Raw genomic sequence first — 22,609 nt, 5'->3', positions numbered from 1 at the left:
CGGGAAACGAAAGCGAAAGGCGGCGGGGACGGGAGCCGGGCGGCCATGGCGGGGCAGCGGCCGGGCGCCTTCCCGCTGCTGGTGCGCGGCGACTGGGGCGCCGCCGGGCCGCCGCCCGCCCTGAGGAAGAAGCTGCTCTGCTACTTCCAGAGCCAGAAGCGCTCGGGCGGCGGCGAGTGCGAGCTGCGGGCCGGCCCCGGCCCCGGGCACCTCCTCGTCTGCTTCGCCCACCCCGAGGGTGAGCGGCCGGGGCGCGGTGAGGGGGGCGCGGGGCTGCCCCGGGCGGCGGGGCCGGGGCCGGTTCGCGGCTGGGCTCCCCGCCCATGGGGGCGTCTGGGGGACTGTAACTCGCACCTCCTAACTTTCCGCAAGTAAAAAATGTATACTGACTTAATTATTGCCTACGATGTAGTGTGTGTACTGGCTAGGGTGTAATACACAAATCCGTAGTATATAACACGTCATATACGTAATGTGCAGTATACAATGAATAATATTTATTTGCTTAGCTATATATGCTTAAATTCGGTGCTTAGTGCTAACCTGTAGGTTGCATTTTGAGTAACTCTAGGCTATAAGTTAATAAGTCTGTCCTGCCAGGTATCATATATTAGTTTCGATGCACAGTAGTAGTCTCTGCACTTGCAATAATGAAGCTTATGTTAATATGACTTAATATATATCGTGACTACAGATGCATATTGAGAATATGATATGTGATATGCATGTATTTATATAAACTTGCAGCAAGGTGGAAAGCATTTTGTTGCAGCTATGTTGAATGTGTACATATACATGCTTGTACACGTATGTGCATTAACACACACATGTATACACCTTTTTTTTTTTTTTTTTCCTGCCTTCATGCTTCCCGGTTGCTGACTCTCCCAGCTAGCGAGTTCTGGGCATACAGCCCCAAGCTGTTTTGACACAGGCTGGAAGACGGTGTGCAGGGTGTGGGACTGGTACTGGGACCCTTGTGCTGCAGCCCCTGCCGGGCACCAGCCAGGAAACATGTGGTAGAGCTTCGCGTCACATCTCTGCTGTTTTTTTGCAGAAATAATATCCTCTGCTGTCCTTCCTTTTCTTTGCAGGAAGAAAGTCTTGTGTGCGCTGTGTCAGCATTATGAGTTTAAAACTCTTTCATTTTGTGGGACAGAATATGCGTCCTAATGTAATGGTGGAGAAGTGCTACATAATTATAGTTGTATTTCTGTTCAGACTCTCACTGTGGTTTTTTTTTAATTATTTTATGTAGTGAAGCAAAGAGTTCTTGAAAGACAGTCTCATGAGCTGTGTGTGGGAGAAAAAAGGAAATTGAAGTTGATTGTCACGGAGCCTGAAACGGCACTAGCTCCTGAAGGGGAGGCAGTAGAAGACAACGTAGTTCCCACAAAGGTGAATAAAAATTGTAATCCTAACCAGAGCTTTGAAGTAGCAGTGAAAGTGTCAAACCAGTCACTGATATTTTGCTTTCATTTTGTTTTAGGCTCTGAATGCTACGAGCAACTCTCAAACAAAAGGTAAAATGTTACCCATCACTCTCAGTGCTGATTATTCATAAACCAAAAATGTTAGTGCTTTTCTCCACACAATAACTCCAGGTCTGTGGGGAGTTGCGTGGAAAGTTTCTGAGTTTGGCAGCCTGATTTGGTTTGGTCACCAAGGGTGGAGTTCACCTTGCCAGACTTAGACCATGCACCTGGATTTAGCTTCTAAAATAGCCTTTTTAATCAGAGAATCATCTCCAGAGAGGGATTTAGTTCCCTTATCCTGCATAACTGCTCTGAAATCTGCATAGAAACACCTAGATTGAAGGTCTGAAGCCCAGGCCTGGCGTCTTTGTGCTCCCTACAGTTAGGAGAGACTGTAAAGGCAAGTGGTACATCTCCCCGGTACCTCAGTGACTTCGGTTGGCAGAATATTGCTGAAAGAGAATCTAAGCTTTATGATTCAGAAAGCAATCTCGAAAAAAACTGCACACCCAAATATACCTGCATCTGGGAAGAGTAAATACTCAGCCCCAAGACAGACCAGTTAATCAGGAGGTCCTTCAGTAATTACCCCCCTAATTTTACTTTTCTGTATGAAGCCTTGTTTGAAGCCATTTTGGATGGGTTTCCTCCTTTCAAAATCAGGTACTTAAAGTTGTCATCTGCTGTTTTCTTAGTTATACTAGAGAGGACCCTGAAAATCTCCAGATGCTGCTTGTAATTGGTTTGTTGGGTCAGCCTAGCTTTTGGTTTTGGTTTTTTTTTTATGCTTTCTTCATTGGACATAGTGGAGCAGATGATTTCTGTTGGCAATCTAGAAATTAATAACTAGCATCTGTAGAGCTATTGCTTCTGTGATTATTATTATTTTTTTCCTCTTGGGATAATGCTGGTAGGCCTTCGAAGGCAGCTATCTTCTGTAAATGTTATGGCTTTGGTATTGGTTATGGTACCTTGGGAGAGCTTGTAAACCTGGCGAGTGGGCAGAGGCAGCCTGTTTGTGCTGCCACCCGCTCAAGCCTTCCCACCCCGTGTCTCTGTCCTTGGGGCTGCGCCCCACAGCTGGCGGGTTGGGCACTACCCTGGGATTTAGGGATTTTTGGGTGTTCTTGAGCAAAAGCAAGCAGAGACCTTGCCCCTGCTACGCCCATCCCCAGTCAGGTGTACAGCGGCTCCACAGAGCTCCGCTCCCCTCAGTCGCATGTGTCCTGTGCCACAGCCAGAGGTGGTAGCCTTGGAGGTTTGCACTGAAGGCGGTGAGCACCAGGGTTTCATTCAATGCTCATTTCCCCACCATGGTGCAGGGATGTGCTGGTTTACCAAGTGGAGATGGACTCCTGCTCCTGCTTGTGTTTGTGGGGGCAAGGAGTGGAGAGCTGCCTTTGTTTGTGAGTATGGCCATCTTGAGCACCCTGGGGTGCCCTTCAGCCTGTGCTGGTCCCCCACCATCCTGCAGTGCTCTGTAACTTGTTGGACAGTTGTGTCACCACATACCTGGGTGACACTTTTAGTTTACTCTGGCACGCAGAGGAGCACGTCATTCCCGTTCAGAGGTTCTCTCCTGCCTCCACCCTCATCTGCCCGCAAAACTGGGGACATGCCTTCCACTGGCAGCTGCCAGACTTCTGGAGTACTCGGTGGGCACCCCTGTTATATCTTCTATCTGCAAAATTTTGTTGCATCCCTGCCAGACTTTTATGGACATGTGTCCTTCAGTGCTGTCATGCTGCACTGATGGTGGGGCATGGTGGTCATCGGGAGGCTTTGCATCAAGTTGTGCAGAGCTACTGGTGGTCTATGGTGCCTGTGGATGTCCCGAGCTCTGTTCAGGCTTGGTATGCCTGCACCCATGTTAAGAAACAGATGCAGAGGCTGCAGGGTCTCTCACAACCCTTACCAACACCTGAGCAGCCATGGCCAATTATCTCAATGGATTTTATTTTGTTTTATTTATGTCTCTGACCCAGACATACACCAGTGATCTTGCACTTGTTTACTCATGGCTGGTTTTGTGCCACCAAAGAAGCTGCCTGCAGCCCCACAGAATATTGCATTTGGGCTGTTTTGGATCACCCTATGTCCCAGGGTACCCTGCAGGTAACCTTTGATTGGTTAGGTGATCTCTTTTCTTGGGAAAGGAAATGAGAGAAAGGGTAAGAAAAATGTGTATTCCAGGAAATGTGTACCAGTGTGTCATATTGTTTTATTTCTCTTTTTATTGAAGATGATGCAGAAGTCTTGCAGAAAGCAGAGAGTTTTGTTCAAAACAGTGAACTCCAGGAGGAAGCTGGCTCTGCAGAGAACATCACAGAAAAGTCTACGGAGACCTCACCTTCAGTGGTGCTTGAAAACATCGAAAGATGCAGTCCAAAATGCTTATGTATGCTGTTGGAGAACATCAGCGGCCTGGCAGTAGATGATGACTTCACTGTGGAAGTGATACCTGAAATAAATGTTGCCGTAGTTACCTTTATAAAAAGTATTGGTAAGACAGGAGGAACATAATCGTTTATTTCCATGTATGTGTATGTGTATGGGTAACAGCTTTCGGAGCTTGATTCCTCTTCCATTAGAGATTCAGACAGTTTTAAAGAAGTGCCTGGGCTGTAGTCTCTCAAGAAAAATCTAAGTCCTATAGATATATACAGCTCTGTGAAAATGCCTGTGATCTAAATATTGCACTGAAAAAAAGAAAGTTGTGGCATCTTCATTGATTGAAATTGGATGAGAATGTTTCATTGTCTTTGTCTTATTTTGGGTTGGAATGATTAATTAGAAGTGCACTGAGTGTGGAGATGAATTCTGTGAATTATTGAAGTGTATGAAGTCTCCATTTGGGAAGACAGCGAAACAGTGAGAAGTGCTTAGTTTTGTTATACAAGAGGTGGATGGAAAGGGAACACAGACATTGTGGTAGTGAATAGCAGAGTAACACGGCTGTGTGCATTTTCCCTCATTTTATTACAATGGAGTTATTTGGAACCAAAGACAGTTTTGCTTCAAATGCAGGGAGAGGTAGACTTGGCTTTTTTCTCTGCCGGAAGTGATAGCCAAGGCTGATAATGACCCAGGAAAACACAGTAAGCTTATACTGCTCTTCTGTTTACAGATACTGAAGAATTTGTCATAAAATGTTCACAAAACAAGAGAGTTAAAGAATTCAAAATCACTGCCAGGCTTCTTGAATTGACCCAGAGCATCAAGGCTGAAAACATACCGGCCAGTGTTTCCACAGACTACCTCACCATTTACTTTGAGAGTGTGCGGAACGGAGGGGGGCCCGTGTCAGACATCCAGCTCTTCCCTGAGGAGAACTTGGCCATCATTACTTTCTGTGATCGCAAAGGTAACGCTGTCCTTCACCTGACCAAAGTGCTCCCAAGTGGAGGACCTGAAAGAAAATTGCCACAGAATTGGGCACTGGGAGAAGCCTGGCTTGCTGTCACAAAAGCCAGTGTACGCTGTCCCATCCCTGGGAGGTGCTCTGGATTTAGACATACTGCTGTGTGTCTGGGGTTTCAGAAGCTCTCTGGGTTTTTATGTTACTGAAGGTTCATTTTAATACCAGCTTTGTGCATCAGTTGTTTCCAGTGATGTTTTTTCCCCATTTACAGAGCTTCTTAGCTGCAATACAACATTAATTGTACTTACAGGTATAGGAAGTAGGATCTATCAGTGACTTCAGCTTTCACAGTTAGCTTTCAGAAACTGATTAAGGTCAAATATCTTCATTATTAGGTAAGAATAGAGCTAAATAACAATCTTGTTACTGTTCCTTGTGTTGAATCACTGTCCCGTTTTTGTGCCAGTGCAACCTCTGGTAAATATCTCTGTGTTAGGAGGCTTTTGGCTTAGTTAATTCTTTTACTTTTAATTAAAGGTATCTGTCAGATGATTGGTTTTCTTTTGACTCTCAGAATTTACTTAAGAATGTTTTTTACATTGATTTAATATGTAAATTGGATCATTGTAATGTGGTTTTAAGACCCTGCCAACATCATAATTCCTTTTCTTTGTCTATTCCCACTGAAATGGAAAAAAAAAAAGTAGTAAAAAGCACTGGCACAAAGAATTTTATTTTAATTTGAGAGTAAGGAGCATTTCATATTAATACATTGATATGGCCCTGCTCTGTGGTGGAGTTTCCTTCGGAAATGAGAGCAAGGTGTAGCTGTACAGGTAAATACAGGCACAAGCATATTTACTGAACTGATTGGACCCACGCCTCTTGCCTTGTCCCCTGCAGAGTGGTTTGGAAATCAGAAAGACACAAAAATAACTCTTTCAAATTAAAAAAATAATTGTTATCGTATTCAATGTAATAGTTATAAGAACAGAGTCATTTGCTTGATTTGAAGTTAATGATGTCTATGTGTTTGTATGTATGTGTGCTAATTTTAGATCTAAACACAGTCTTGGAAAAGCAGCACTTACTGCAAGAGACACCGATTTCTGTGCATCCGTATTATCACTCCCTGGGAACAGCGCTCTATGGAAAAGAAAGACCAACTATCAAGATGCCAGACCCCATTGGGGTGCCAGTAGATCCATATGTATGGCAGTTTCTAGAAAGGCAGGCTCAACTGATCCAAGACATAAACCAGGAAATGGCACTTTGCCATTGTGAGCTAAAATGGCCCCAAGCAGACTGTGCGCACCCAGAAATTATGTTGTGCCCGTCGTCGTCTCTTTCCACGCAGAAAAGGCCAATGATGAAGCTGATCAAGACATGGAAGCAAGATGCTTCTGCTGAGTTCTCACGTATCATGGCACGCTATGTAGCTATAAAATGTAACGTCAATTCAGTGGATTGGGAAGACCTGAAAAACAGATTGGCGAAAGATGTTGCTTTGATCATAACTGATATTTCTGAGGAGATGGTGGTGATTGCAGGCAACAGAGCAGCCGTGGACAGTGCAGAGAAAGAAGTGAGGGAATGCATGGAAAAAGCCATGAAGCAAAGTGAAAGGGAAAAACAAAGCATAGAAATTTCTGTGTCGGTGATCCCAGGGAAGTATGCTGTTCTGTGCAGTGCTGGGCTAGAAGAGAATATTCACAGGGAATATCCATGCTTAAAGATCTTTTATGATGACACAAAAAAAACTGTTCAGTTGTGTGGATTACCTGCAGAAGTATATAAAATCAAAGCTGACTTACTTGAAAATGTATTGAATATGCCATGTACCACAGTTAACATTGATCCCCATGTTTTCTGCTATCTACAGCGTGTAGATAATAAAACAATGTCAGAGACGTTATTCACTAGGGAAAAAATTAATAGTTTTTATGAACTTGAGGATGATACTGTGTTGCTGTTTGGAGATACTTCCAAAGATCTTTCAGAAGCAGAAAAGCAAATAAAGACAGGCTTATGTTCTAAGTGCATCAGTGTGGAGGATGGTAAGGTCATTAAAACGGAGCAGTGGAGGAGTTGTCTTGCCTCCTTGCATGAGAAGTACAGTTCTTCCCAGGTAACTGTAGTCATTGATGAATCTGTCGAAACCAAAAATATAGTGATTATTGCTGGCTTTTCTAATGCCGTAACAGAATTTTATCAGGAACTTAATGATTTTATAGATAGAAACACACACGTGGAAAAAGTAATCCCGGCTAAGTTGGTGGTACTAGTGGAGTTTGTAGAAAAGGAAAAATCCAGTGTTTGTCTTGAATTGAAGAAGAAGGGTGTGACAGTATGTTTTGACACCAAGACACCATGTATTTCCCTGAGCGGACCAAGAGCAGAAGTGCCAAAAGCAGTCACCATGTTTGAAGCAATTCTCTCAGCCCTTTACTCAAAAATTGTGCCAATTGATAAACCAGGAGCCAGAGAGTTCTTCACTGAGAGGAAAGAGTCCTGTGTTTTTGAAGCAAAGCAGAGATTTGGCTGTTTGATTAGGCTAGAAGAACGACAACAACAACAGAAAGGTGAAAAAGTTGGTTATAAAGAGAAAAGAAAGCTCTACTACAAGAAAGTGCTGCCAGGTGGAATTGTAATAGCTGTTTATAAAGCTGACTTGTGCACTTATCCTGTTGATGTTGTGGTAAATGCATCTAATGAGGACTTAAAACACATCGGTGGCCTTGCTGCGGCACTGTTAAAAGCGGCTGGTCCAGAACTGCAACAGGAGTGTGACGAGCTGGTGAAGAAGAACGGGAGTTTGCAGCCTGGGTGTGCGGTTATCACGGGCCCTGGGAAACTCCCCTGCAAGAACATCATTCATGCTGTTGGTCCCAGGTGGAGGAAGGATGAAGCAGAGAAGTGTGTGTTCTTGTTAAGAAAGACAGTGAAGAAAAGTCTGCAACTGGCTGAAACATACAATCATCGCTCCATAGCTCTCCCTGCTATAAGTGGAGGGATTTTTGGCTTCCCACGGGAGCTGTGTACGTATTCGATTGTATCCTCCGTCAAGGAGACCTTGGAAGAATCCATGGGGGACAGCAGCTTGAAGGAGATTCATCTTGTGGATGGTGTGGAAGAAACAGTTAGGGTTCTGAGCGAGACAGTAAAAAAAGTGTTTTCAGCTGAATCAACCTCCCCGATACTGCTGACGCAGCACTTGGAAACCGATGAGCTTAGAGAAAGCCAGAAGGAGGAGAGAAAAGAGGATCTGCAGGTGGATAGAGGTGATCTGCAGATGGTTACAACAAAAGAAGGACTTTGCATCCGAGTAGAGCAGAAAAGCATTCAGGAAGCCATGGTAGGTCTTTGTGTTAAAAAGTTTGCTTTGTCCCTAAATGAGAAATATTAAAATACTTTCTAGAAGTAACTATGTGATATGTAGCTAAGTTGGATATTACAGGAAATCGGCACCTGTCTGGGCCACTGCTGTGAGTCATGCTAACAGGAGAATGTAGCTTTTTTTTTTTTTTTAAGTTCCCTTGGATGGGTTAAAGACACAGTCTGTGAAGAAGTTACTGGGCTCTAGAAAAGTGACCCCATAGAAGGGTACATGCTCAAAGTCTAGACCTGATTTTACTTACTTTTTTCCCTATCTTCTTTTTTCATTCTTTTTGCTAACAGAGTTTAACTTACCTAGACCATCATGGCTCAATTTACACCTCTGACATAGCTTCTTTCCCTTATAGGTTTTTTCTTCTTTTCAGTGATGCAAAGTGCATCTTGATAACCAGCACCTGATTTTTATACTTTGTCATGTTTCAATATTATTTGCTTCAGTTGTCATTTTGATGCCTGTAAAAGCCTGTTCCAATAAAAGAGCAATACTAGATGTAAAAAACCCCTCAATATGAGCCACATTTAAAAAACTTTGTAATTAAAACGTCTCCAGTGGAACAAAGAAAAGACTTCAGGGCTTTGGCTGTTTTACTTCATGAGAGCACAACCACCTCCTTTCATCTCATTTTGGTGCATGAGGTGCTGCTTTTCTGATAAGGCATAGACAATCCCACTTCAGTGAAAAGGAGGAAAGACACATTAAACTTCCTACATTACGTGTACCTTCTACAGTACATACATTTTGCGCCCTGTGGTGATGCTAGAGAAGAAGGAGCAATGCTGCAGCAGTTCTTTACAAGGAGATGTAGGAAGGGCAGGGTCTGGGGAGCGGGGGATAAGGCAGGCTGCAGAGGCTGAGTTTATTTCACCTGCCCAGACATTGGTGTCTGCTCAGGGTGAGGTGAGTCACAGCCTTATTTCCACCATGGGCTTGACAGCTCTGCCTGGGTGGATGGATGACCTGCTTACACACAGATACCTGTGGTCTTGGTACTTAAGTGGGTCTGGTGCTGCCAATTGTAGGTTTCCTACAAGCTCAGGAGTATTCAGCATGCAGAAAGTGTGCTGGAAACCAGGTTATTTCTCCATTGGCATCTTGTTTCTTGTGCTGTGTGTTGCTTTGGTAGTGCTATTAGTCTCTATTCATATTTTTACTTGAAGTCTGGCTACAGATATTTTCATTTCAATTTGTTGCAGACAGACGTTATTGTCAACAGTGTTGGCACAGATCTGAAGTTTGGTGTGGGGCCTCTTTGCAAAGCTATGTTGCAAAAGGCTGGATCAGCACTCCAAGCAGAGTTTGACAAAGCAAAACAAATACAGGTTACTGGTCAAGGGAGCGTGATCTGCACCAGTGGATATGCTCTGGACTGCAGGTTGGTGCTTCATGCCATAGTTCCCCTGTGGGATGCAGGAAAAGGACAGGCCCTGAAGGTACATTTTAATTATTTTTTTTAAAAAATATATTTTGAACACAGATTTATTTGGGATCTTATCCTGAAGTTTCAGGATTTAAAATAGTTTAGATGACTTGACTGCATTTACTTCTGTTGTAGTGACCTTAATGATGCCTTGATGCACTGAGAACTTTTTCTTGTACCAGTGTAGTCTCTATGGAACTAATAATAAATGATGCCTTATCCTTTTTTTTTTTTAAAAAAAAGGATCTTTGCTGTGTTTTACAGACCCTAGAATGTATAATCAATTCCTGCTTGAAGAAAACTGAAGAACTTGGACTGAAATCGATCACTTTCCCAGCTATTGGAACTGGAGGATTTGGATTTCCTAAAACTGTTGTTTCTAAATTAATGTTTGATGTGGTATTCAAGTTCAGTAGTAGTCATGCTCGGAAGACTCTTCAGGAAGTTCATTTTCTCTTGCATCCAAGAGATACAGATAACGTTCAGGTAGTTCTTCTTAGGACAAAGCCCTGGATGTTACGTACTGTTCTAGTTATGCCTTAGCAATCCATTGTAGTTATATTGCTTAAGGGAGCACTTTCTTACTGCTGTGGGCTGGTGACAGCGGGATGTCTCTCCAGTGTCTCACTCAGCATCTCTGAAATACAAACTCTCAGCAAGCACAAGCTGTAGACAAAATTGGCCTTGCTGCTGGCACTGTGTAACACCTGTAGGTGCTCACACATCTTCTGACAGAGGAGTTCTGGAAATGCAAAGGCAGTATCTATTATCACACTCTCCACACTAAGTCTTCCACTGTTATTAATGATAGCTGAACATGACTGTAAAATGTGTCAGATAGCTCAGCTACATAGCTGTTAATGTTAATTACAGAAATATTCAGTATATAAACTCTGAAATACTATCTATGATACCTTTTTTCTCTTCTTAGGCTTTCACCATTGAACTAGAACATAGGATAGCTGGAGGTTGCAGTGCTGCAGCACCACGGTCAAGTAAGTTGTGTAGGGGCAGGAGGTGGGACACTGAGGAGAATGTAAATACTGTAAAATGGTTTTATACCCAGCAGGAAACAGATGCAGTGTTATCAAGACACAGAACATTCTTTTTCCTCCCAATGGACTGGCATTCTTAAACTCCATTTGTAAAAATCTTAGAGGAGTCTCTTTTGTTGAGGGCATGCTCATCTCTTGGTGAGGCCACTCTTACCACATGGAAGAGGAGGGTATCCTAGCAGGAGAACCATTAGTTTGTCCTACTCAAAGGGTCGAAGAACTTTGTATCACTTTGCCAGACAAGCCATAAATAACATGTATTTCTGTACTTTTACTCTCCTGTATGGATATACAGAATGGGTAATTTCCTTTCCATTTATTAATTGACAGTTTTGTGACACAATAGCAAAAACATATGTGAACTGCATCAACAGCAGAGCCTTATTCATAAGAATATATAGCACTTTCTTCTCAGTTGCTGTGAGTGTCGGTAAAATTAAGTTAAAAGTGTGCAGATAGAATATGAATTAGATAAGTTTAGACTAGAAGTAAGGAATAGTTTTATATATGTGAGGGTAAAGATGAAATAACTTACAGAAGTGTTGTGGTGGGATCTCCGTTACTGGCAATGCTTAACCTGGATAGGATACTCCATTTCTTGTAAGAGTTAATTCAGGAAACTGTTACAGAGCTGGTCAGAACAGATAACCCCAAGAGTCCTTTCTGAATTTATATTGTGTGAATTTACAGGAATAGAAATGGTTTCACTTTCATAGTACTTAAACAGGAAGAACACTATGCCTTCCTGCTTTCAGAAATGGAAGGTAGAGAAAGGCAGAAACGCTCCAGGTCCATCGAACTGATGTAGAGCATATTCCTTGAAAGGATATTTTGAAGTTGCCATCATTGGAAGACAGCAATACCCTGAAGTAAAGAAGTGGTGTTTTAAGGTATCTTGCTTTCCCTTGCAGGTTTCATTAGGCCTGTTTCAACTGAAGGATTGGGAGTTCATGAAATGCAGATTGGTTCCATTACGCTCCAAGTAATTAGTGGAGATATTACCAAGGAGGATACAGAGGTTATTGTAAATATATCCAATCCAACATTTAATGCCACATCAGGTATTGTATTGAATATGTAGTTCTTTAGTGATAAATTTAGGCTAATTTTTAGAAAGGTGTAAGGGAAAGAACTGTCCATATATAAAACTTTCATGAAGTATTTTTCAGATGAAAGAGTCAAGAAGCAGATCTTAAACAGGTTTTTACGTGTCCTGATAATCCCATTTAGTTTCCAAACTACTCAAACAGAAGGCATCTGACCAGATTTTTCTTGTTTTAAAAAAGAAATGCTTAAACAAAGGGGAATTTTTAAGTCAAATACAATTCTGAAAAATTGCTCTTGTCCTGGTATGTTTCACTGTAAGCCAAAGCCCTAGTTAAGTAAATTGACCCGTAAGAAGCAGAGGATTCTTTGGTGACGTTGTGAACTGCAAATATGAAAGACACCAAATGATATAATTCAAAGCAACTGGAGAGTTTGGTGAGGGCCATACTACTGGCTGGTGAAATGATAAAATAGGAGTTTTTCTTAATGATTTCTAATCATAACGAAGGCAGTGTTCTCTCTGTACCCAATGCAGTCTGTCATGGTGGGTACTTAGGGGAACTGGCAAGGTATTGCACTTTGTGGGATCTTGCCATATGAGAATTTGGAGTATTTGTAGAGTACAGAAGCTGGGTAGAGTTTGAGGAGAAATAGCTAAGTTGACTTAATGAATGTGAATGCTTTTCTTTTCTAATTTAAGGGGTCTTCAAAGCAATTATGGATGCTGCTGGGTCCCAGGTAGAAGGAGAATGTACTAAATATGGTATGTTAAAGTGTACTATTGTGTTTCTTTTTTTTTTTCTCTCTGAAAACTTAAAAGTTGTTTTACAATTCTCTATTCTGATGGTATAATACATATTTTATCTGAAAAAGTTGTTTTAAGATTCTCTTCTCTGATGGTATAATATATATTTTATCTGAAAAAACAGCTTGCTTTCTTGGGAATTTTGAAAAGTCCTGTTGTTGTTTTGACACCTACTTCAAGAATTTTTATTTTCATAACTGAACAGAAGATGGATACAGTTTTATGATGCTAGTAAGTGCTGGGAAATTATTGTAATTTAAGTTCTTTATCCCTGAAATTACTTAAGCATGTTCCTGATGTAAGAACAGAAACAGTCCCATAGACTTGAGCATAATTTTTAAGCTCATCTATTGTCAGCTACAGGAGAGCTGAGTTTTGAAACTGTACAAAGTGGTGGAAGACTGTCTTTTGGTGTAAGTGCACGCAGAACTGGCTTTTAAAAGCTAATAGCAAATCTGGGCTTATATTCACAAATACGTCATTATTTTTTATTGGAATAATGTAACTCTGCTTATCACCTTGATCATGAGTTCTTTTGTAGTCTGCATTCTGCCAGACCAGTAGAGCAGTAAAACACCAACTCACTGTCGTTGGCCTCTATGAGCACCGAAGGGAACATGTCCTGCTTGCATAAACAAAATGTTCCTGCTCTGAGTCTACAAGTTAACTTTCAGCATGGAGTTTCTTGGATATTCTTCCCAGCCTTTGGCTCTGCAGGCTCTCCCCATTTATCAGCCTGATCCGAGTGCATCTAACAGAGCATCTTACTATCAATTGTTACCTTTATGACCAGTGAAGTGGTATGTAACTCTGTGCTCATCAGTCCATTCATCCTCACAACGTGACTCCATTTTAAGGTGTTTGTAATCAAACACAAGTGCTCTGAAAAACACGAATGTCTCTTTAAAGTTTCCATACCACAGTTCTTAAACTGGTTGGTTATTATCTTAATGCTATTATTTTAACCATTCAGCTCTTCTGCAGAATAAGAGTTTGAGCTTTCAAGGAGTAAGTGGCATAAGAAAGGATTTCTCATATAAATGAATTGTGCACATTCTGCTGGCATGCTTGTAAATAGAAGTGAACTGTGTTTTAAATTCAATGTAAGTTTTTAAGTTGTACTTACTAGGAAACTACTTTGTAGCAAAGATCTCAGGGAAATCAGAAAACACACCATTACTTGAATTACTCTCTCAAAGAAATTCTACAATCAGAATATTTACAGAGAGAACCAGAATCAACTAAAACCAGGATAATATAGCTCATGGTGGATTTCTTTCCACTTTTTCCACTTCTTTTCTAGCATCAATACAACCAGCTGTCTTATTTGAAAAGATAGCTGCTTTGAAAATGTTATGTCTCCATCTTCTCTCTTCCAGCTGGTCAGTCTCAAAATGGCTTTATTACTACACAAGGTGGGAATCTGTTGTGCAGTAAAATCATCCACTTGATTCACAATAACAACGTGAAGAGTCAGGTCTCCAAAGTGCTTAACGAGTGTGAGCTAAGGATGTACAAATCTGTCGCCTTCCCAGCAATTGGAACAGGTTTGGATTTTCTTGGGAAAGTGAAGAGGGCTGTGATGGGGGATAGTTCAGAAACTGGGACTGAGTTAATAACTTTGATATGGATAACAGTAGGCTTGTACAAGAAACCCTGTAAACTGTGATTTGTGAAAGTTCATTTTAGTCAGTTCAAACACCACTTGCGCACTTCAAAAATGCTGTTTTTTTGAAGTATAAATATTACAGTCAATATTGATCGAGCATGAACACCTAAAGAAAAACTACTGCTCCATAAAAGACATTCTGCCCCAAACCAGACTGTGTATCTCAGCTGGCCACCCTGCACCTTTCTTAAAACTTCCCATAGACTTTGCTTCGGGATTTTCACCATGCAGAAGGTCTGGAGTTGGGGTTTGTAGGCAAAGAAAGATGGAGTTGTCCCGAGACCAAAACCTTGCCTGGCTGACTACAGAAATTGTGGGCTGGGTACCAAATACCTGCAGTTTACACTGTGTTTAGGTCTTGTTTCAGCCTGTCTGCTCCAGCAAAGGGCTTGAGACAGGCTGGCTTGCTTATTTGGCTTAAACTTCTGGTTAGCTTGGGGAGTGGGGCTTGAAGCAAGCATGGTATCTTCATCAGACCAAGGCTCCCCTTGACTGGAAAAAGAAATTGTGAGCTGGTCCTTGCTCAGCGTGCCAGGTCAGTGTTTGGACACTACAGTGATAGTTATGTCAGGTCACCTGGACAGCCAACATCTGCGTGCTGGTGTCACGATGGCTGTCCAAGGGATGTCATAGCTGAAACTGGCAGGAGTCCCATCAGCGTTTCAGGATAAGCTTTAGGTTGCCCTTCAGGCTTGTTGTAGGGGAACAAAAGCAGTTGTTTTGATTGAGTTTGGTGTTCCTGTTTGTTGTGGTTTAACCCCAGCTGGCAACTAAGTACCACGCAGCTGCTCATTCACTCCATCCCCCACCCCACTTGGATGGGGAGGAGAAACAGAAAACGGTAAAACCCATGGGCTGAGATAAGGACAGTTTAATAATTGAAATTAAGTAAAAAATTACAATAATAATTGTAAAGAAAAGGGAGATAAAAAAGGAGAGAGAGAAATAAAATGCAAGAAAAACAGGTGATGCACAATACAGTTCTCACCACCTGCTGACCAATGCCCAGCCAGTCTCGGAGCAGTGACCAGCAGCCCCTGGCCAGTTCCCCCCAGTGTACATACTGGGCATGATGTTCTGTGGTATGGAATATCCCTCTGGCTAGTTTGGGTCACCTGTCCTGGCTCTGCTCCCTTCTGGCTTCTTGTGCACCTCCTTGCTGGCAAAGCATGGGAAGCTGAAAAGTCTTTGGCTTGTTGCTAAGTAGTGCTTACCCCAGCTAAAACATCAGTGTGTTATCAACATTATTTTCGTACTAAATCCAAAACACTGCACTGTACTAGATACTGTGAAGAAAACTATCCCAGCCAAAACCAGGACACTGTGTTGAAATACACTGCAGGCTTGTGCCAAAATCCTCTGCTGATTTAGGTTTGGTTTTACCTTGGTACCCAGTTTAAAGATGGAGATAAGAGTTAGCGATGTGTGGGTTTGAAAATATCGGGAGGGATGCTATGGCTGAAGTGCTTGTTAAGCCCTCAGTGTAAACGGGGGGTGAATCTCAGAAGGGCTTCCTGGGTCTGCGTAGGGTGTCAGTTCCTGAAGCTCACGAGCTTAGGTGTAAAGCTGAGGTTAAGCCTGGGGCTTTGGCTAGAAAGCATCACGGGGGAGGAGAGGGGGGCACCAGCGTGTATGGACTGGGGATGTGGTCTCTGTTTTCTGGATGCTGCCTTGATTTAAGTACTGTTCACTGATCTTTTTATTTTTGTCTAGGTCAAGCAGGACAGAGTCCAGCAAAGGTAGCTGATGACATGTTGGATGCTATAGTGGAATTTGCAAGCAAAAGATCAGTACGGCATTTGAAAAAGATTAAAATCGTAATCTTCCAGACAAATATGCTTGGAGACTTTTACAAAAGCATGAAGAAAAGAGAAGATTCAGGTTCATGCACAACAGATTCATGGATGTCTCTGTTTAAATGTAAGTAGGTGGATTTTCCATGTGTGTGGGCACATAAAATTAAAGATCTTAAATAAAAAGGCTAATCATTAACATATATTTCTTCACAGCATTTTTTGGGGGCAAAAAACAACTCACTGAGAAGAAAAAGCCTGTAGTTTTGGAGAAGAAAGTTGATGTAGCCACATTTCAAATTTGTGGAGAAAGCCAAAAAAATGTGGATGCAACTGAGTCCTGGATAGAGAATTTAATTTTAAAGGAACAGTTAGAAAACACTATTTCAGATGAGCTAATCGAAAATTTGGATGAGAAGCAAATTGCCACTTTGGCAGATCTCCAGAGAAGAAAGCATGTTACCATTCAGCTTGAAAATAAACTTTCCCCACCCCGCATTAAAATTTCTGGTATTAGCAGGGATGTCTGTTTTGTTTTTGTGGAAGTTCAAAAAATGATCCAAAAAATTAAGGATACTGAAGAAGAACGATCCAAGGCAGAACTTGTTTGTAACCTGGTAGAATGGAGGTATTCAGGAAGCTCTGACAGCTTTGTTGCTTTTGATAAACTGACAAATATGCAGCTGGAGGATGCCAAAATAGCTAAAAAACGACATCTTACTGTCAAAATTAACAAGAGGAACTACAAAGTGGATCTGAATACTCTAAAGGCTACAGATGAGCAAGGAAGAACTATAAACATACAACGTGTGCCCAAGAATGAAGGTAAATTACAGCTTTGTTAATTAAAAAAACCTTTACTAGTGGTTATTGAATGATAATTCTGATAAATGCAAACTCAGGGATTCCAAAGAAGTAAGCTATTCCATAGCTTTTTTTTCCATTTTCTTTTTTTTTTTTTCTTCTCCTTCTCCCCCTCCTCCCACAGGCATGCCATAGCCAGCAGTTCTAGTTTCATAATTAGTGGTAGGTATGACTGAAATCAGATCGTCTGTTTCATATACAAGTATTCTCCATACATATGTGACTAGTGAGCATAGATTTCATGCTTAAGTCTGACAAAGGAAGAGGTGTATGAAGACTGCATAAAATTCTTCTGTGGTTTTCAAACTTGTTTTCATTAGATATTGTTATGGGGATAATTAAAGAAGATGTAAAGTCTTAACAGTGCATTACAGAGGCAGTGATGTATTGGGGGGAGAGAGAGAGTATTCTTGGAATAAAGTATTGCATAAGGTACTGTCCTCTCAGCCTTCTATATGCAGTTGGTTTGTAAGACATGCCTACAAACCAGAGCCAGATATCTGTGATAATAATGCAATCTTTGTTTTGCAGATAAGCAGTCAATAGAGCTCCCTGCGCAGTGGGAAGACATGCAAAGGGAACGGGTCAAACTGGTGAATCTCAGTCCATCACATCAGGAATATCTGAAAGTTCAGAACAAATTTAAGAAAACCTGTCCCAGCTTTGTCATAGAGAAGGTGAAATCCTGGGGGCGGTGCAGAGGGGAAGTGAATTCTTGGGCTGAGAACATCAATATACTTTCTAAATATTTGTAAGGTGTCTGCAGCGCAATACACCTTTCATATCTTAGTCTCCCCAGCACTGTACAGAGTGGATATAAATCAAATCAGATTTCTTAGGAGTTGCCCTGCCATTTCTGCCTTCTAATAATGCAAAACCAGTGACCATCAGTCTTCAGGCTGACTGTGTTCAGCTAATGTGGTACTCGCTAGTTAATATGTTATTTCCAATTAGGGAATTCTTTATTGCAATGGAAGCAAGAGCAGATGCATTCAACATACAAAGGAAAATGCAAAGTCCTTGCAGACTGGTCATAAAGCTCTTTACTATTTTATTACTTCTTCCTTGTCAGTCCCAGAGCCTTTCAGGCTAGACTGTTGGTTTTGACCAAAGTGTCAAGATTTGTGATCTAGTGCTCTTGTTTACTGAAAAGTCTACAACACAGTGCACAGTTTTAATTGCAAGGGAGAAGATAGAATTATTTAGAATCAGAAGGAGCAATAAATAGGAGAAAATACAATGAAATTAAGAATAAGTGTTTTAAAAATCTTCCATCATGAGATTCAATCAGCATGGTCTGACACAAATAGAAAAAAATATTAGTGTACAATAGAAAAAATCAGGTAATGACATGAAGTCTTTTCCATTGAAAATGGAAAGCTGCTACACCAATGCCTTTAAGATGATACTTTGATGCAGACACACTGTTTCCCCCCGAGCTATATTCACGTTGTTGGCATAGGGAGCTAGCAACATCTATCCTCCCACCAATTTATTTTTATATAGGAGTTTCTTATGGGTTGCTAAGCTACACAGTAAAGGAAGTAATTTTGACTTCCAAGCTGAGCTCTAGAAGAGAAACTTAAATTCAACGTAATGCTACTGCTACATTACATTGCAGTAATGTTTCCCACTCTTTAGTGGGAAAATCACCAGTAAAAATGATTAGGATATACAGAAGGCGTCTTACCTCTTTGCCTCTAACAGTGGTACAACAGACTATTCCTAAAAATGATAATGCATAGCTATTGTGATTGCCTGTGTACCTGGTGTATACTAGGCAAGACAAATGTATGCCAAAAAAATCCCAAGCTTGAAAACCTCTTGTAAACTACCTTGGTTTCTGATTTTTCAGGAGGCTCACATATTCAGTTCCCCAACCCAACCCACACACTAACAGGGTATAGTGAAAATTACCATCATTCTTTCAGTTTGGTTTGGTTTTAATGCTTTCCTGCCATGATAAATGTGGTCCCTACCAGTGTAAATGTAGCTCTGTTTTGTAACTTTGCAGATTGAAAGAATACAAAATCCCTTCCTCTGGCAGACATACCAAATAAAAAAAATATCTCTCTGCACAAAGAACAACAATGAAGATAATGAGAAGTTGCTATTTCATGGGACAGCTGCATCCTCACTGAGCACAATCAACTACAGTGGGTTTGATCGAGGATTTGCTGGAAGGAATGGTGAGTCATTATCCAGATCAGTTTATTTCCTAGATGTGTATGAGGTGCTAAGGAATGTCAGCGTTACAGTGTTGTCAGCACAACATGAAGACTGAATAAAGCTGGAGAACAAAATAATAACTTCAGAGCGTAATCTATATGGACAGAGGAATTAACCTGTTCGGTTAATCCCTTGTTGATGAATGCCTCCATCTAGAGGGTATCAGAAAAAGCTCACCTGCCCTGAAATCAAGCCTGGGCAGCTTTTGAGAAATGGTTTGTATGATCTGCCTACAGAAAGGAACAAGGACCACTGTTCAACATCCTCAGCTGAGATACCAACCACTAGCTGCTGGTATCTCCTCTCTTCTTGGACAAAGGCAGGTAGCAAAGTAGAGATGCAGATACTTCTGTTGCTTGTGCTATCCTTATCTTTGGAGGCAATCAGAAGAACCCACTCCCCTACTGTTTTTATGCAAATGAAATCAATTTGAATTCATTAATTTAATTCTTCCCCTTTAATAGTTGTTGGGGACAACTATTAAATATTTAGCAGAAATACTTTCCGCATTAGTTCAAAGATTGTTTTGTTGTGTGCCTCTAGTACAGTCATGTTATGTTTATTATTTGGTAGCATTCAGAGATGAAGGACAGGATGCAAGAAGTGGAACTTGGGCTGAATTGAGGTGCCAGTCCTCTTAGAGGTCCTGCAACCTTACTTCAAAATCCTTACTTTCTGTTCTTAATGCTTTCTTCCTTAAGATGCAATTGTACCTGCCTAGGGCTGACTTGATCTTGAGAGAGCTGGACAGCTTAAATCAGATCAAGTTGACACTTCAGGGTGGTCTGGATCCACACGCAGACATTTCTCTGCATCCTCTAGATGTACTTATGCTGATATTTCCTTGAGAAAATGAAGCCCAGCATACACAAAACACATGTGAGGCTGTGCACAGCTAGAAATGGCAGCCACTGTTTCTTTTTAAGACATGACCAGAGGAGATGTAGTTTCACTTACCTGCTCTTTGGTAGTGCTAGGAGGTTGAATTTACTTGGGAAACAAGAGCCCTCGATCCCCATGTCCTCTCCCTATGAGTATTGACATCCATCTCTCCATCTCAGCCACGATTTACAATAGGAAAGGTATGCTTCCCTTCTGTCAGGCTGGGTAGCCATGCAAAAATATCCAAAGATCAGAGCAGCCAGATAGGAAGGACCTGCCTGCCTTGAACAGCTTTCTACCAATGTCAGGAAGAAAGAAATCTGTCTCAAAGAAATGTGATTTCATCTAACATGCTGTGAAGTATAACTAGAATACTGTAATTATATGGTCATTTTAAGTGGAAAGGGCTCTGAAGATTTGCAGTTTGATGGATTGCAGGGTAAACAACAAGACTAAACAGAGACAAACCCTTTTCCCCATAGGAAAAGGCAGTCAAAATCTGGGTGTTGATACTTACCCAACATCTATGCAGATTCATATTTGATTCTGATACAACAGATTAGTACTAAAATTTGCTGTTTAAACTTTAACCAAATTTATAATGTCTGCAGAGTTTTAAAAAAAAGGGGGGGGGGAGCTTTAGAGATTTTTATTGAACTAAGAACACTAACTATATTTGAAAATGTTATCTTTCCAAACAGCTGCCATCATTGGAAATGGAACCTACTTTGCTGTTGATGCAAGCTATTCTGCTCAGGATACCTATTCCCGACCAGATATGAATGGCAGAAAATACATGTACTTGGCTCGGGTCCTCACAGGGCAGTACTGTGTTGGGAGCAGCGGACTAATCACGCCACCACCAAAACACTCAGCAGATCCTACTGACCTGTATGACAGCGTGGTTGACAATGTGAATAATCCAACAATGTTTGTCATATTTAGTGACATTCAGGCATATCCTGAATACCTTATTACTTTCAGAAAATAGACTGGAAAAATTTAGCGCCTTTTACATGTGGGAATTAACAGGGTAATTCTCAATGCTTGTTTACATCTAGGTTTCTTAAACTAAGTGCTTATCTGTGCGTTTAAATATGTCTTCAAACTATCAACGCAATGGGGCCAAGATAAATAAGTATTTTAGAACATGCTATTTCAAAACTCGATTTCAAATTCAGTTATGCAGAGGTGTAGGCAAGAACTGTGAGAACAGCCCTGACCTCCTCCTGTGCAAGCCAGAAGGGACTGGTAGGAGAGGGAGCTGCTCTGCCTTACTTTTAGCCTGAAGTAAGAGGTTCAGATAGGTCAGCACACCTCTGCAGGTTCCTACTGCCGGTACTCACCATGAAGCACCAAATCCTACCCGTGAGGATTTATTTTAAATGCTCCATGTTGGGAGAATAACCTTGCTCACCAGCAGAGTTTTCAATCCTCCTCAGGCATCCGCTCACCTTTGTTGGTGCTAAGAGTCCTGAAGAAAAAAAATCCAATATTGAACAAATTTCATTATTCCCTAGGTATAATTTCCTATATTCATACCTGTTTCTTAGGGTCATTCTCCACGGTCCCCCACATTATGTACGTCCAACTTCCACACACAGTGTCATTGCTTCTGGAATTTTCAAGACAGTAAAGAGGGACTTTTAGTTTCTTTTGGTCAGTACCGAAACATGAACCCTACTGTAGAATTACTAATTTGCAGAGAGTCATTGACAGGGGCATAACTCAGTTACCGCACTTAAACCATTTGAAAATTTTACAAGTTCTGTAAAGCAAGTAAATAATGACATTTGTACATCTTACTTAAACTGTACACTTTAAGTGATAATCTTACAACTGCCAATCAAAAGCCATGTATACCTGTTTAATAAAAGTAGCTTTAAACAGTTACATTGTATTATCGAGTTGGTTATACAAAGGAACACACTGCAAGTGGAAGTGTTGCTTTACGGTTTAATATCTTTGTTACAATGATGCTATAAATAGTGAGAAGTTGAAAAGTCATATAGGTCAAAATTGTTTTCTTATATTGTCTGGATGACAGATTTGTGCACACAGACTCCAGGAGAAGTTACTCTGCCTTAGTCCAAAGGAGACCTGTGCTGCAAATAGCTGCCAGGATGGTTTAAATACCTGCCACAATGATCTCATTGCCTACAAAGGGGAAAAGTGCTTGTAGTGTCTGTAGGTGGCAGGTGGCAATATAAAACGTTTCTGCTCTTCACAGCAGATGCCTGTGCAACACTTCAGATGAATGTCCTGCGTGAATTCTCACTTACAGCAAGACAGAGTTTAACCCACTCCTGCTTTAATAGATTTTGTTCCCTGTGAAAAGGTGAGGATGCTTTTCTCCCTTCTCTGCTTTTTGGGGTGCTTTTCTGTATTGTGGAAAGACTGCAGCAGCTAGAGTGCCTCGGTTTAACTGACAGCACCAGGCACCTGCCAGCTTCTCCCCTTGCTGTCAGCCAGCTGCCAGGTGAGCTGGGACACACCGGGACACACCGCTTCCTATTTGCGTGGCCCTCATTTTAACCGAGCGCCTTGGCAAGCAGCAGGAGCTGCAGGACGAAGCACTACAACCCTGACAATCTTCACCCCCAGCGGTGGGGTAG

At 41.5% G+C, this 22,609-nt stretch overlaps 1 protein-coding gene across 2 annotated transcripts; it reads left to right on the top strand.

Annotated features, from left to right (window-relative positions):
* On the top strand, positions 1–21,887 carry LOC102048980 (protein mono-ADP-ribosyltransferase PARP14). Of its 2 annotated transcripts, XM_055719484.1 has the most exons (17): positions 1–238; positions 1,259–1,398; positions 1,490–1,523; positions 3,718–3,978; positions 4,603–4,839; positions 5,895–8,191; positions 9,427–9,663; positions 9,915–10,136; positions 10,582–10,645; positions 11,617–11,766; positions 12,453–12,515; positions 13,937–14,104; positions 15,940–16,146; positions 16,236–16,844; positions 17,415–17,560; positions 18,898–19,072; positions 20,696–21,887. In XM_055719484.1, the coding sequence occupies exons 1-17, from the start codon at positions 46–48 to the stop codon at positions 20,983–20,985; spliced, it is 5,493 nt and encodes a 1,830-aa protein (XP_055575459.1). In that variant the 5' UTR covers positions 1–45; the 3' UTR covers positions 20,986–21,887. The 2 variants fall into 2 exon arrangements, with proteins under 2 accessions (XP_055575459.1, XP_055575458.1); XM_055719483.1 differs by lacking the exons at positions 1–238; positions 1,259–1,398; positions 1,490–1,523 and adding an exon at positions 3,392–3,590.
* The last annotated feature ends 722 nt before the right edge of the window (positions 21,888–22,609 follow it).

Source organism: Falco cherrug, chromosome 8 (assembly GCF_023634085.1).
Source record: "Falco cherrug isolate bFalChe1 chromosome 8, bFalChe1.pri, whole genome shotgun sequence".
Classification (NCBI taxonomy): Eukaryota; Metazoa; Chordata; class Aves; order Falconiformes; family Falconidae; genus Falco; species Falco cherrug.
Note: the sequence above shows the minus strand (reverse complement) of the source record. Positions and strands in the feature narration are given on the sequence as shown.

Excerpts from the sequence above, each read along its gene's own strand:
- LOC102048980 (XM_055719484.1), top strand. The coding sequence starts at position 46 with ATGGCGGGGCAGCGGCCGGGCGCCTTCCCGCTGCTGGTGCGCGGCGAC. Across the intron at positions 239-1,258 it reads CTGCTTCGCCCACCCCGAGG|TGAAGCAAAGAGTTCTTGAA; the intron begins GTGAGCGGCCGG and ends TATTTTATGTAG. Across the intron at positions 3,979-4,602 it reads TACCTTTATAAAAAGTATTG|ATACTGAAGAATTTGTCATA; the intron begins GTAAGACAGGAG and ends TTCTGTTTACAG.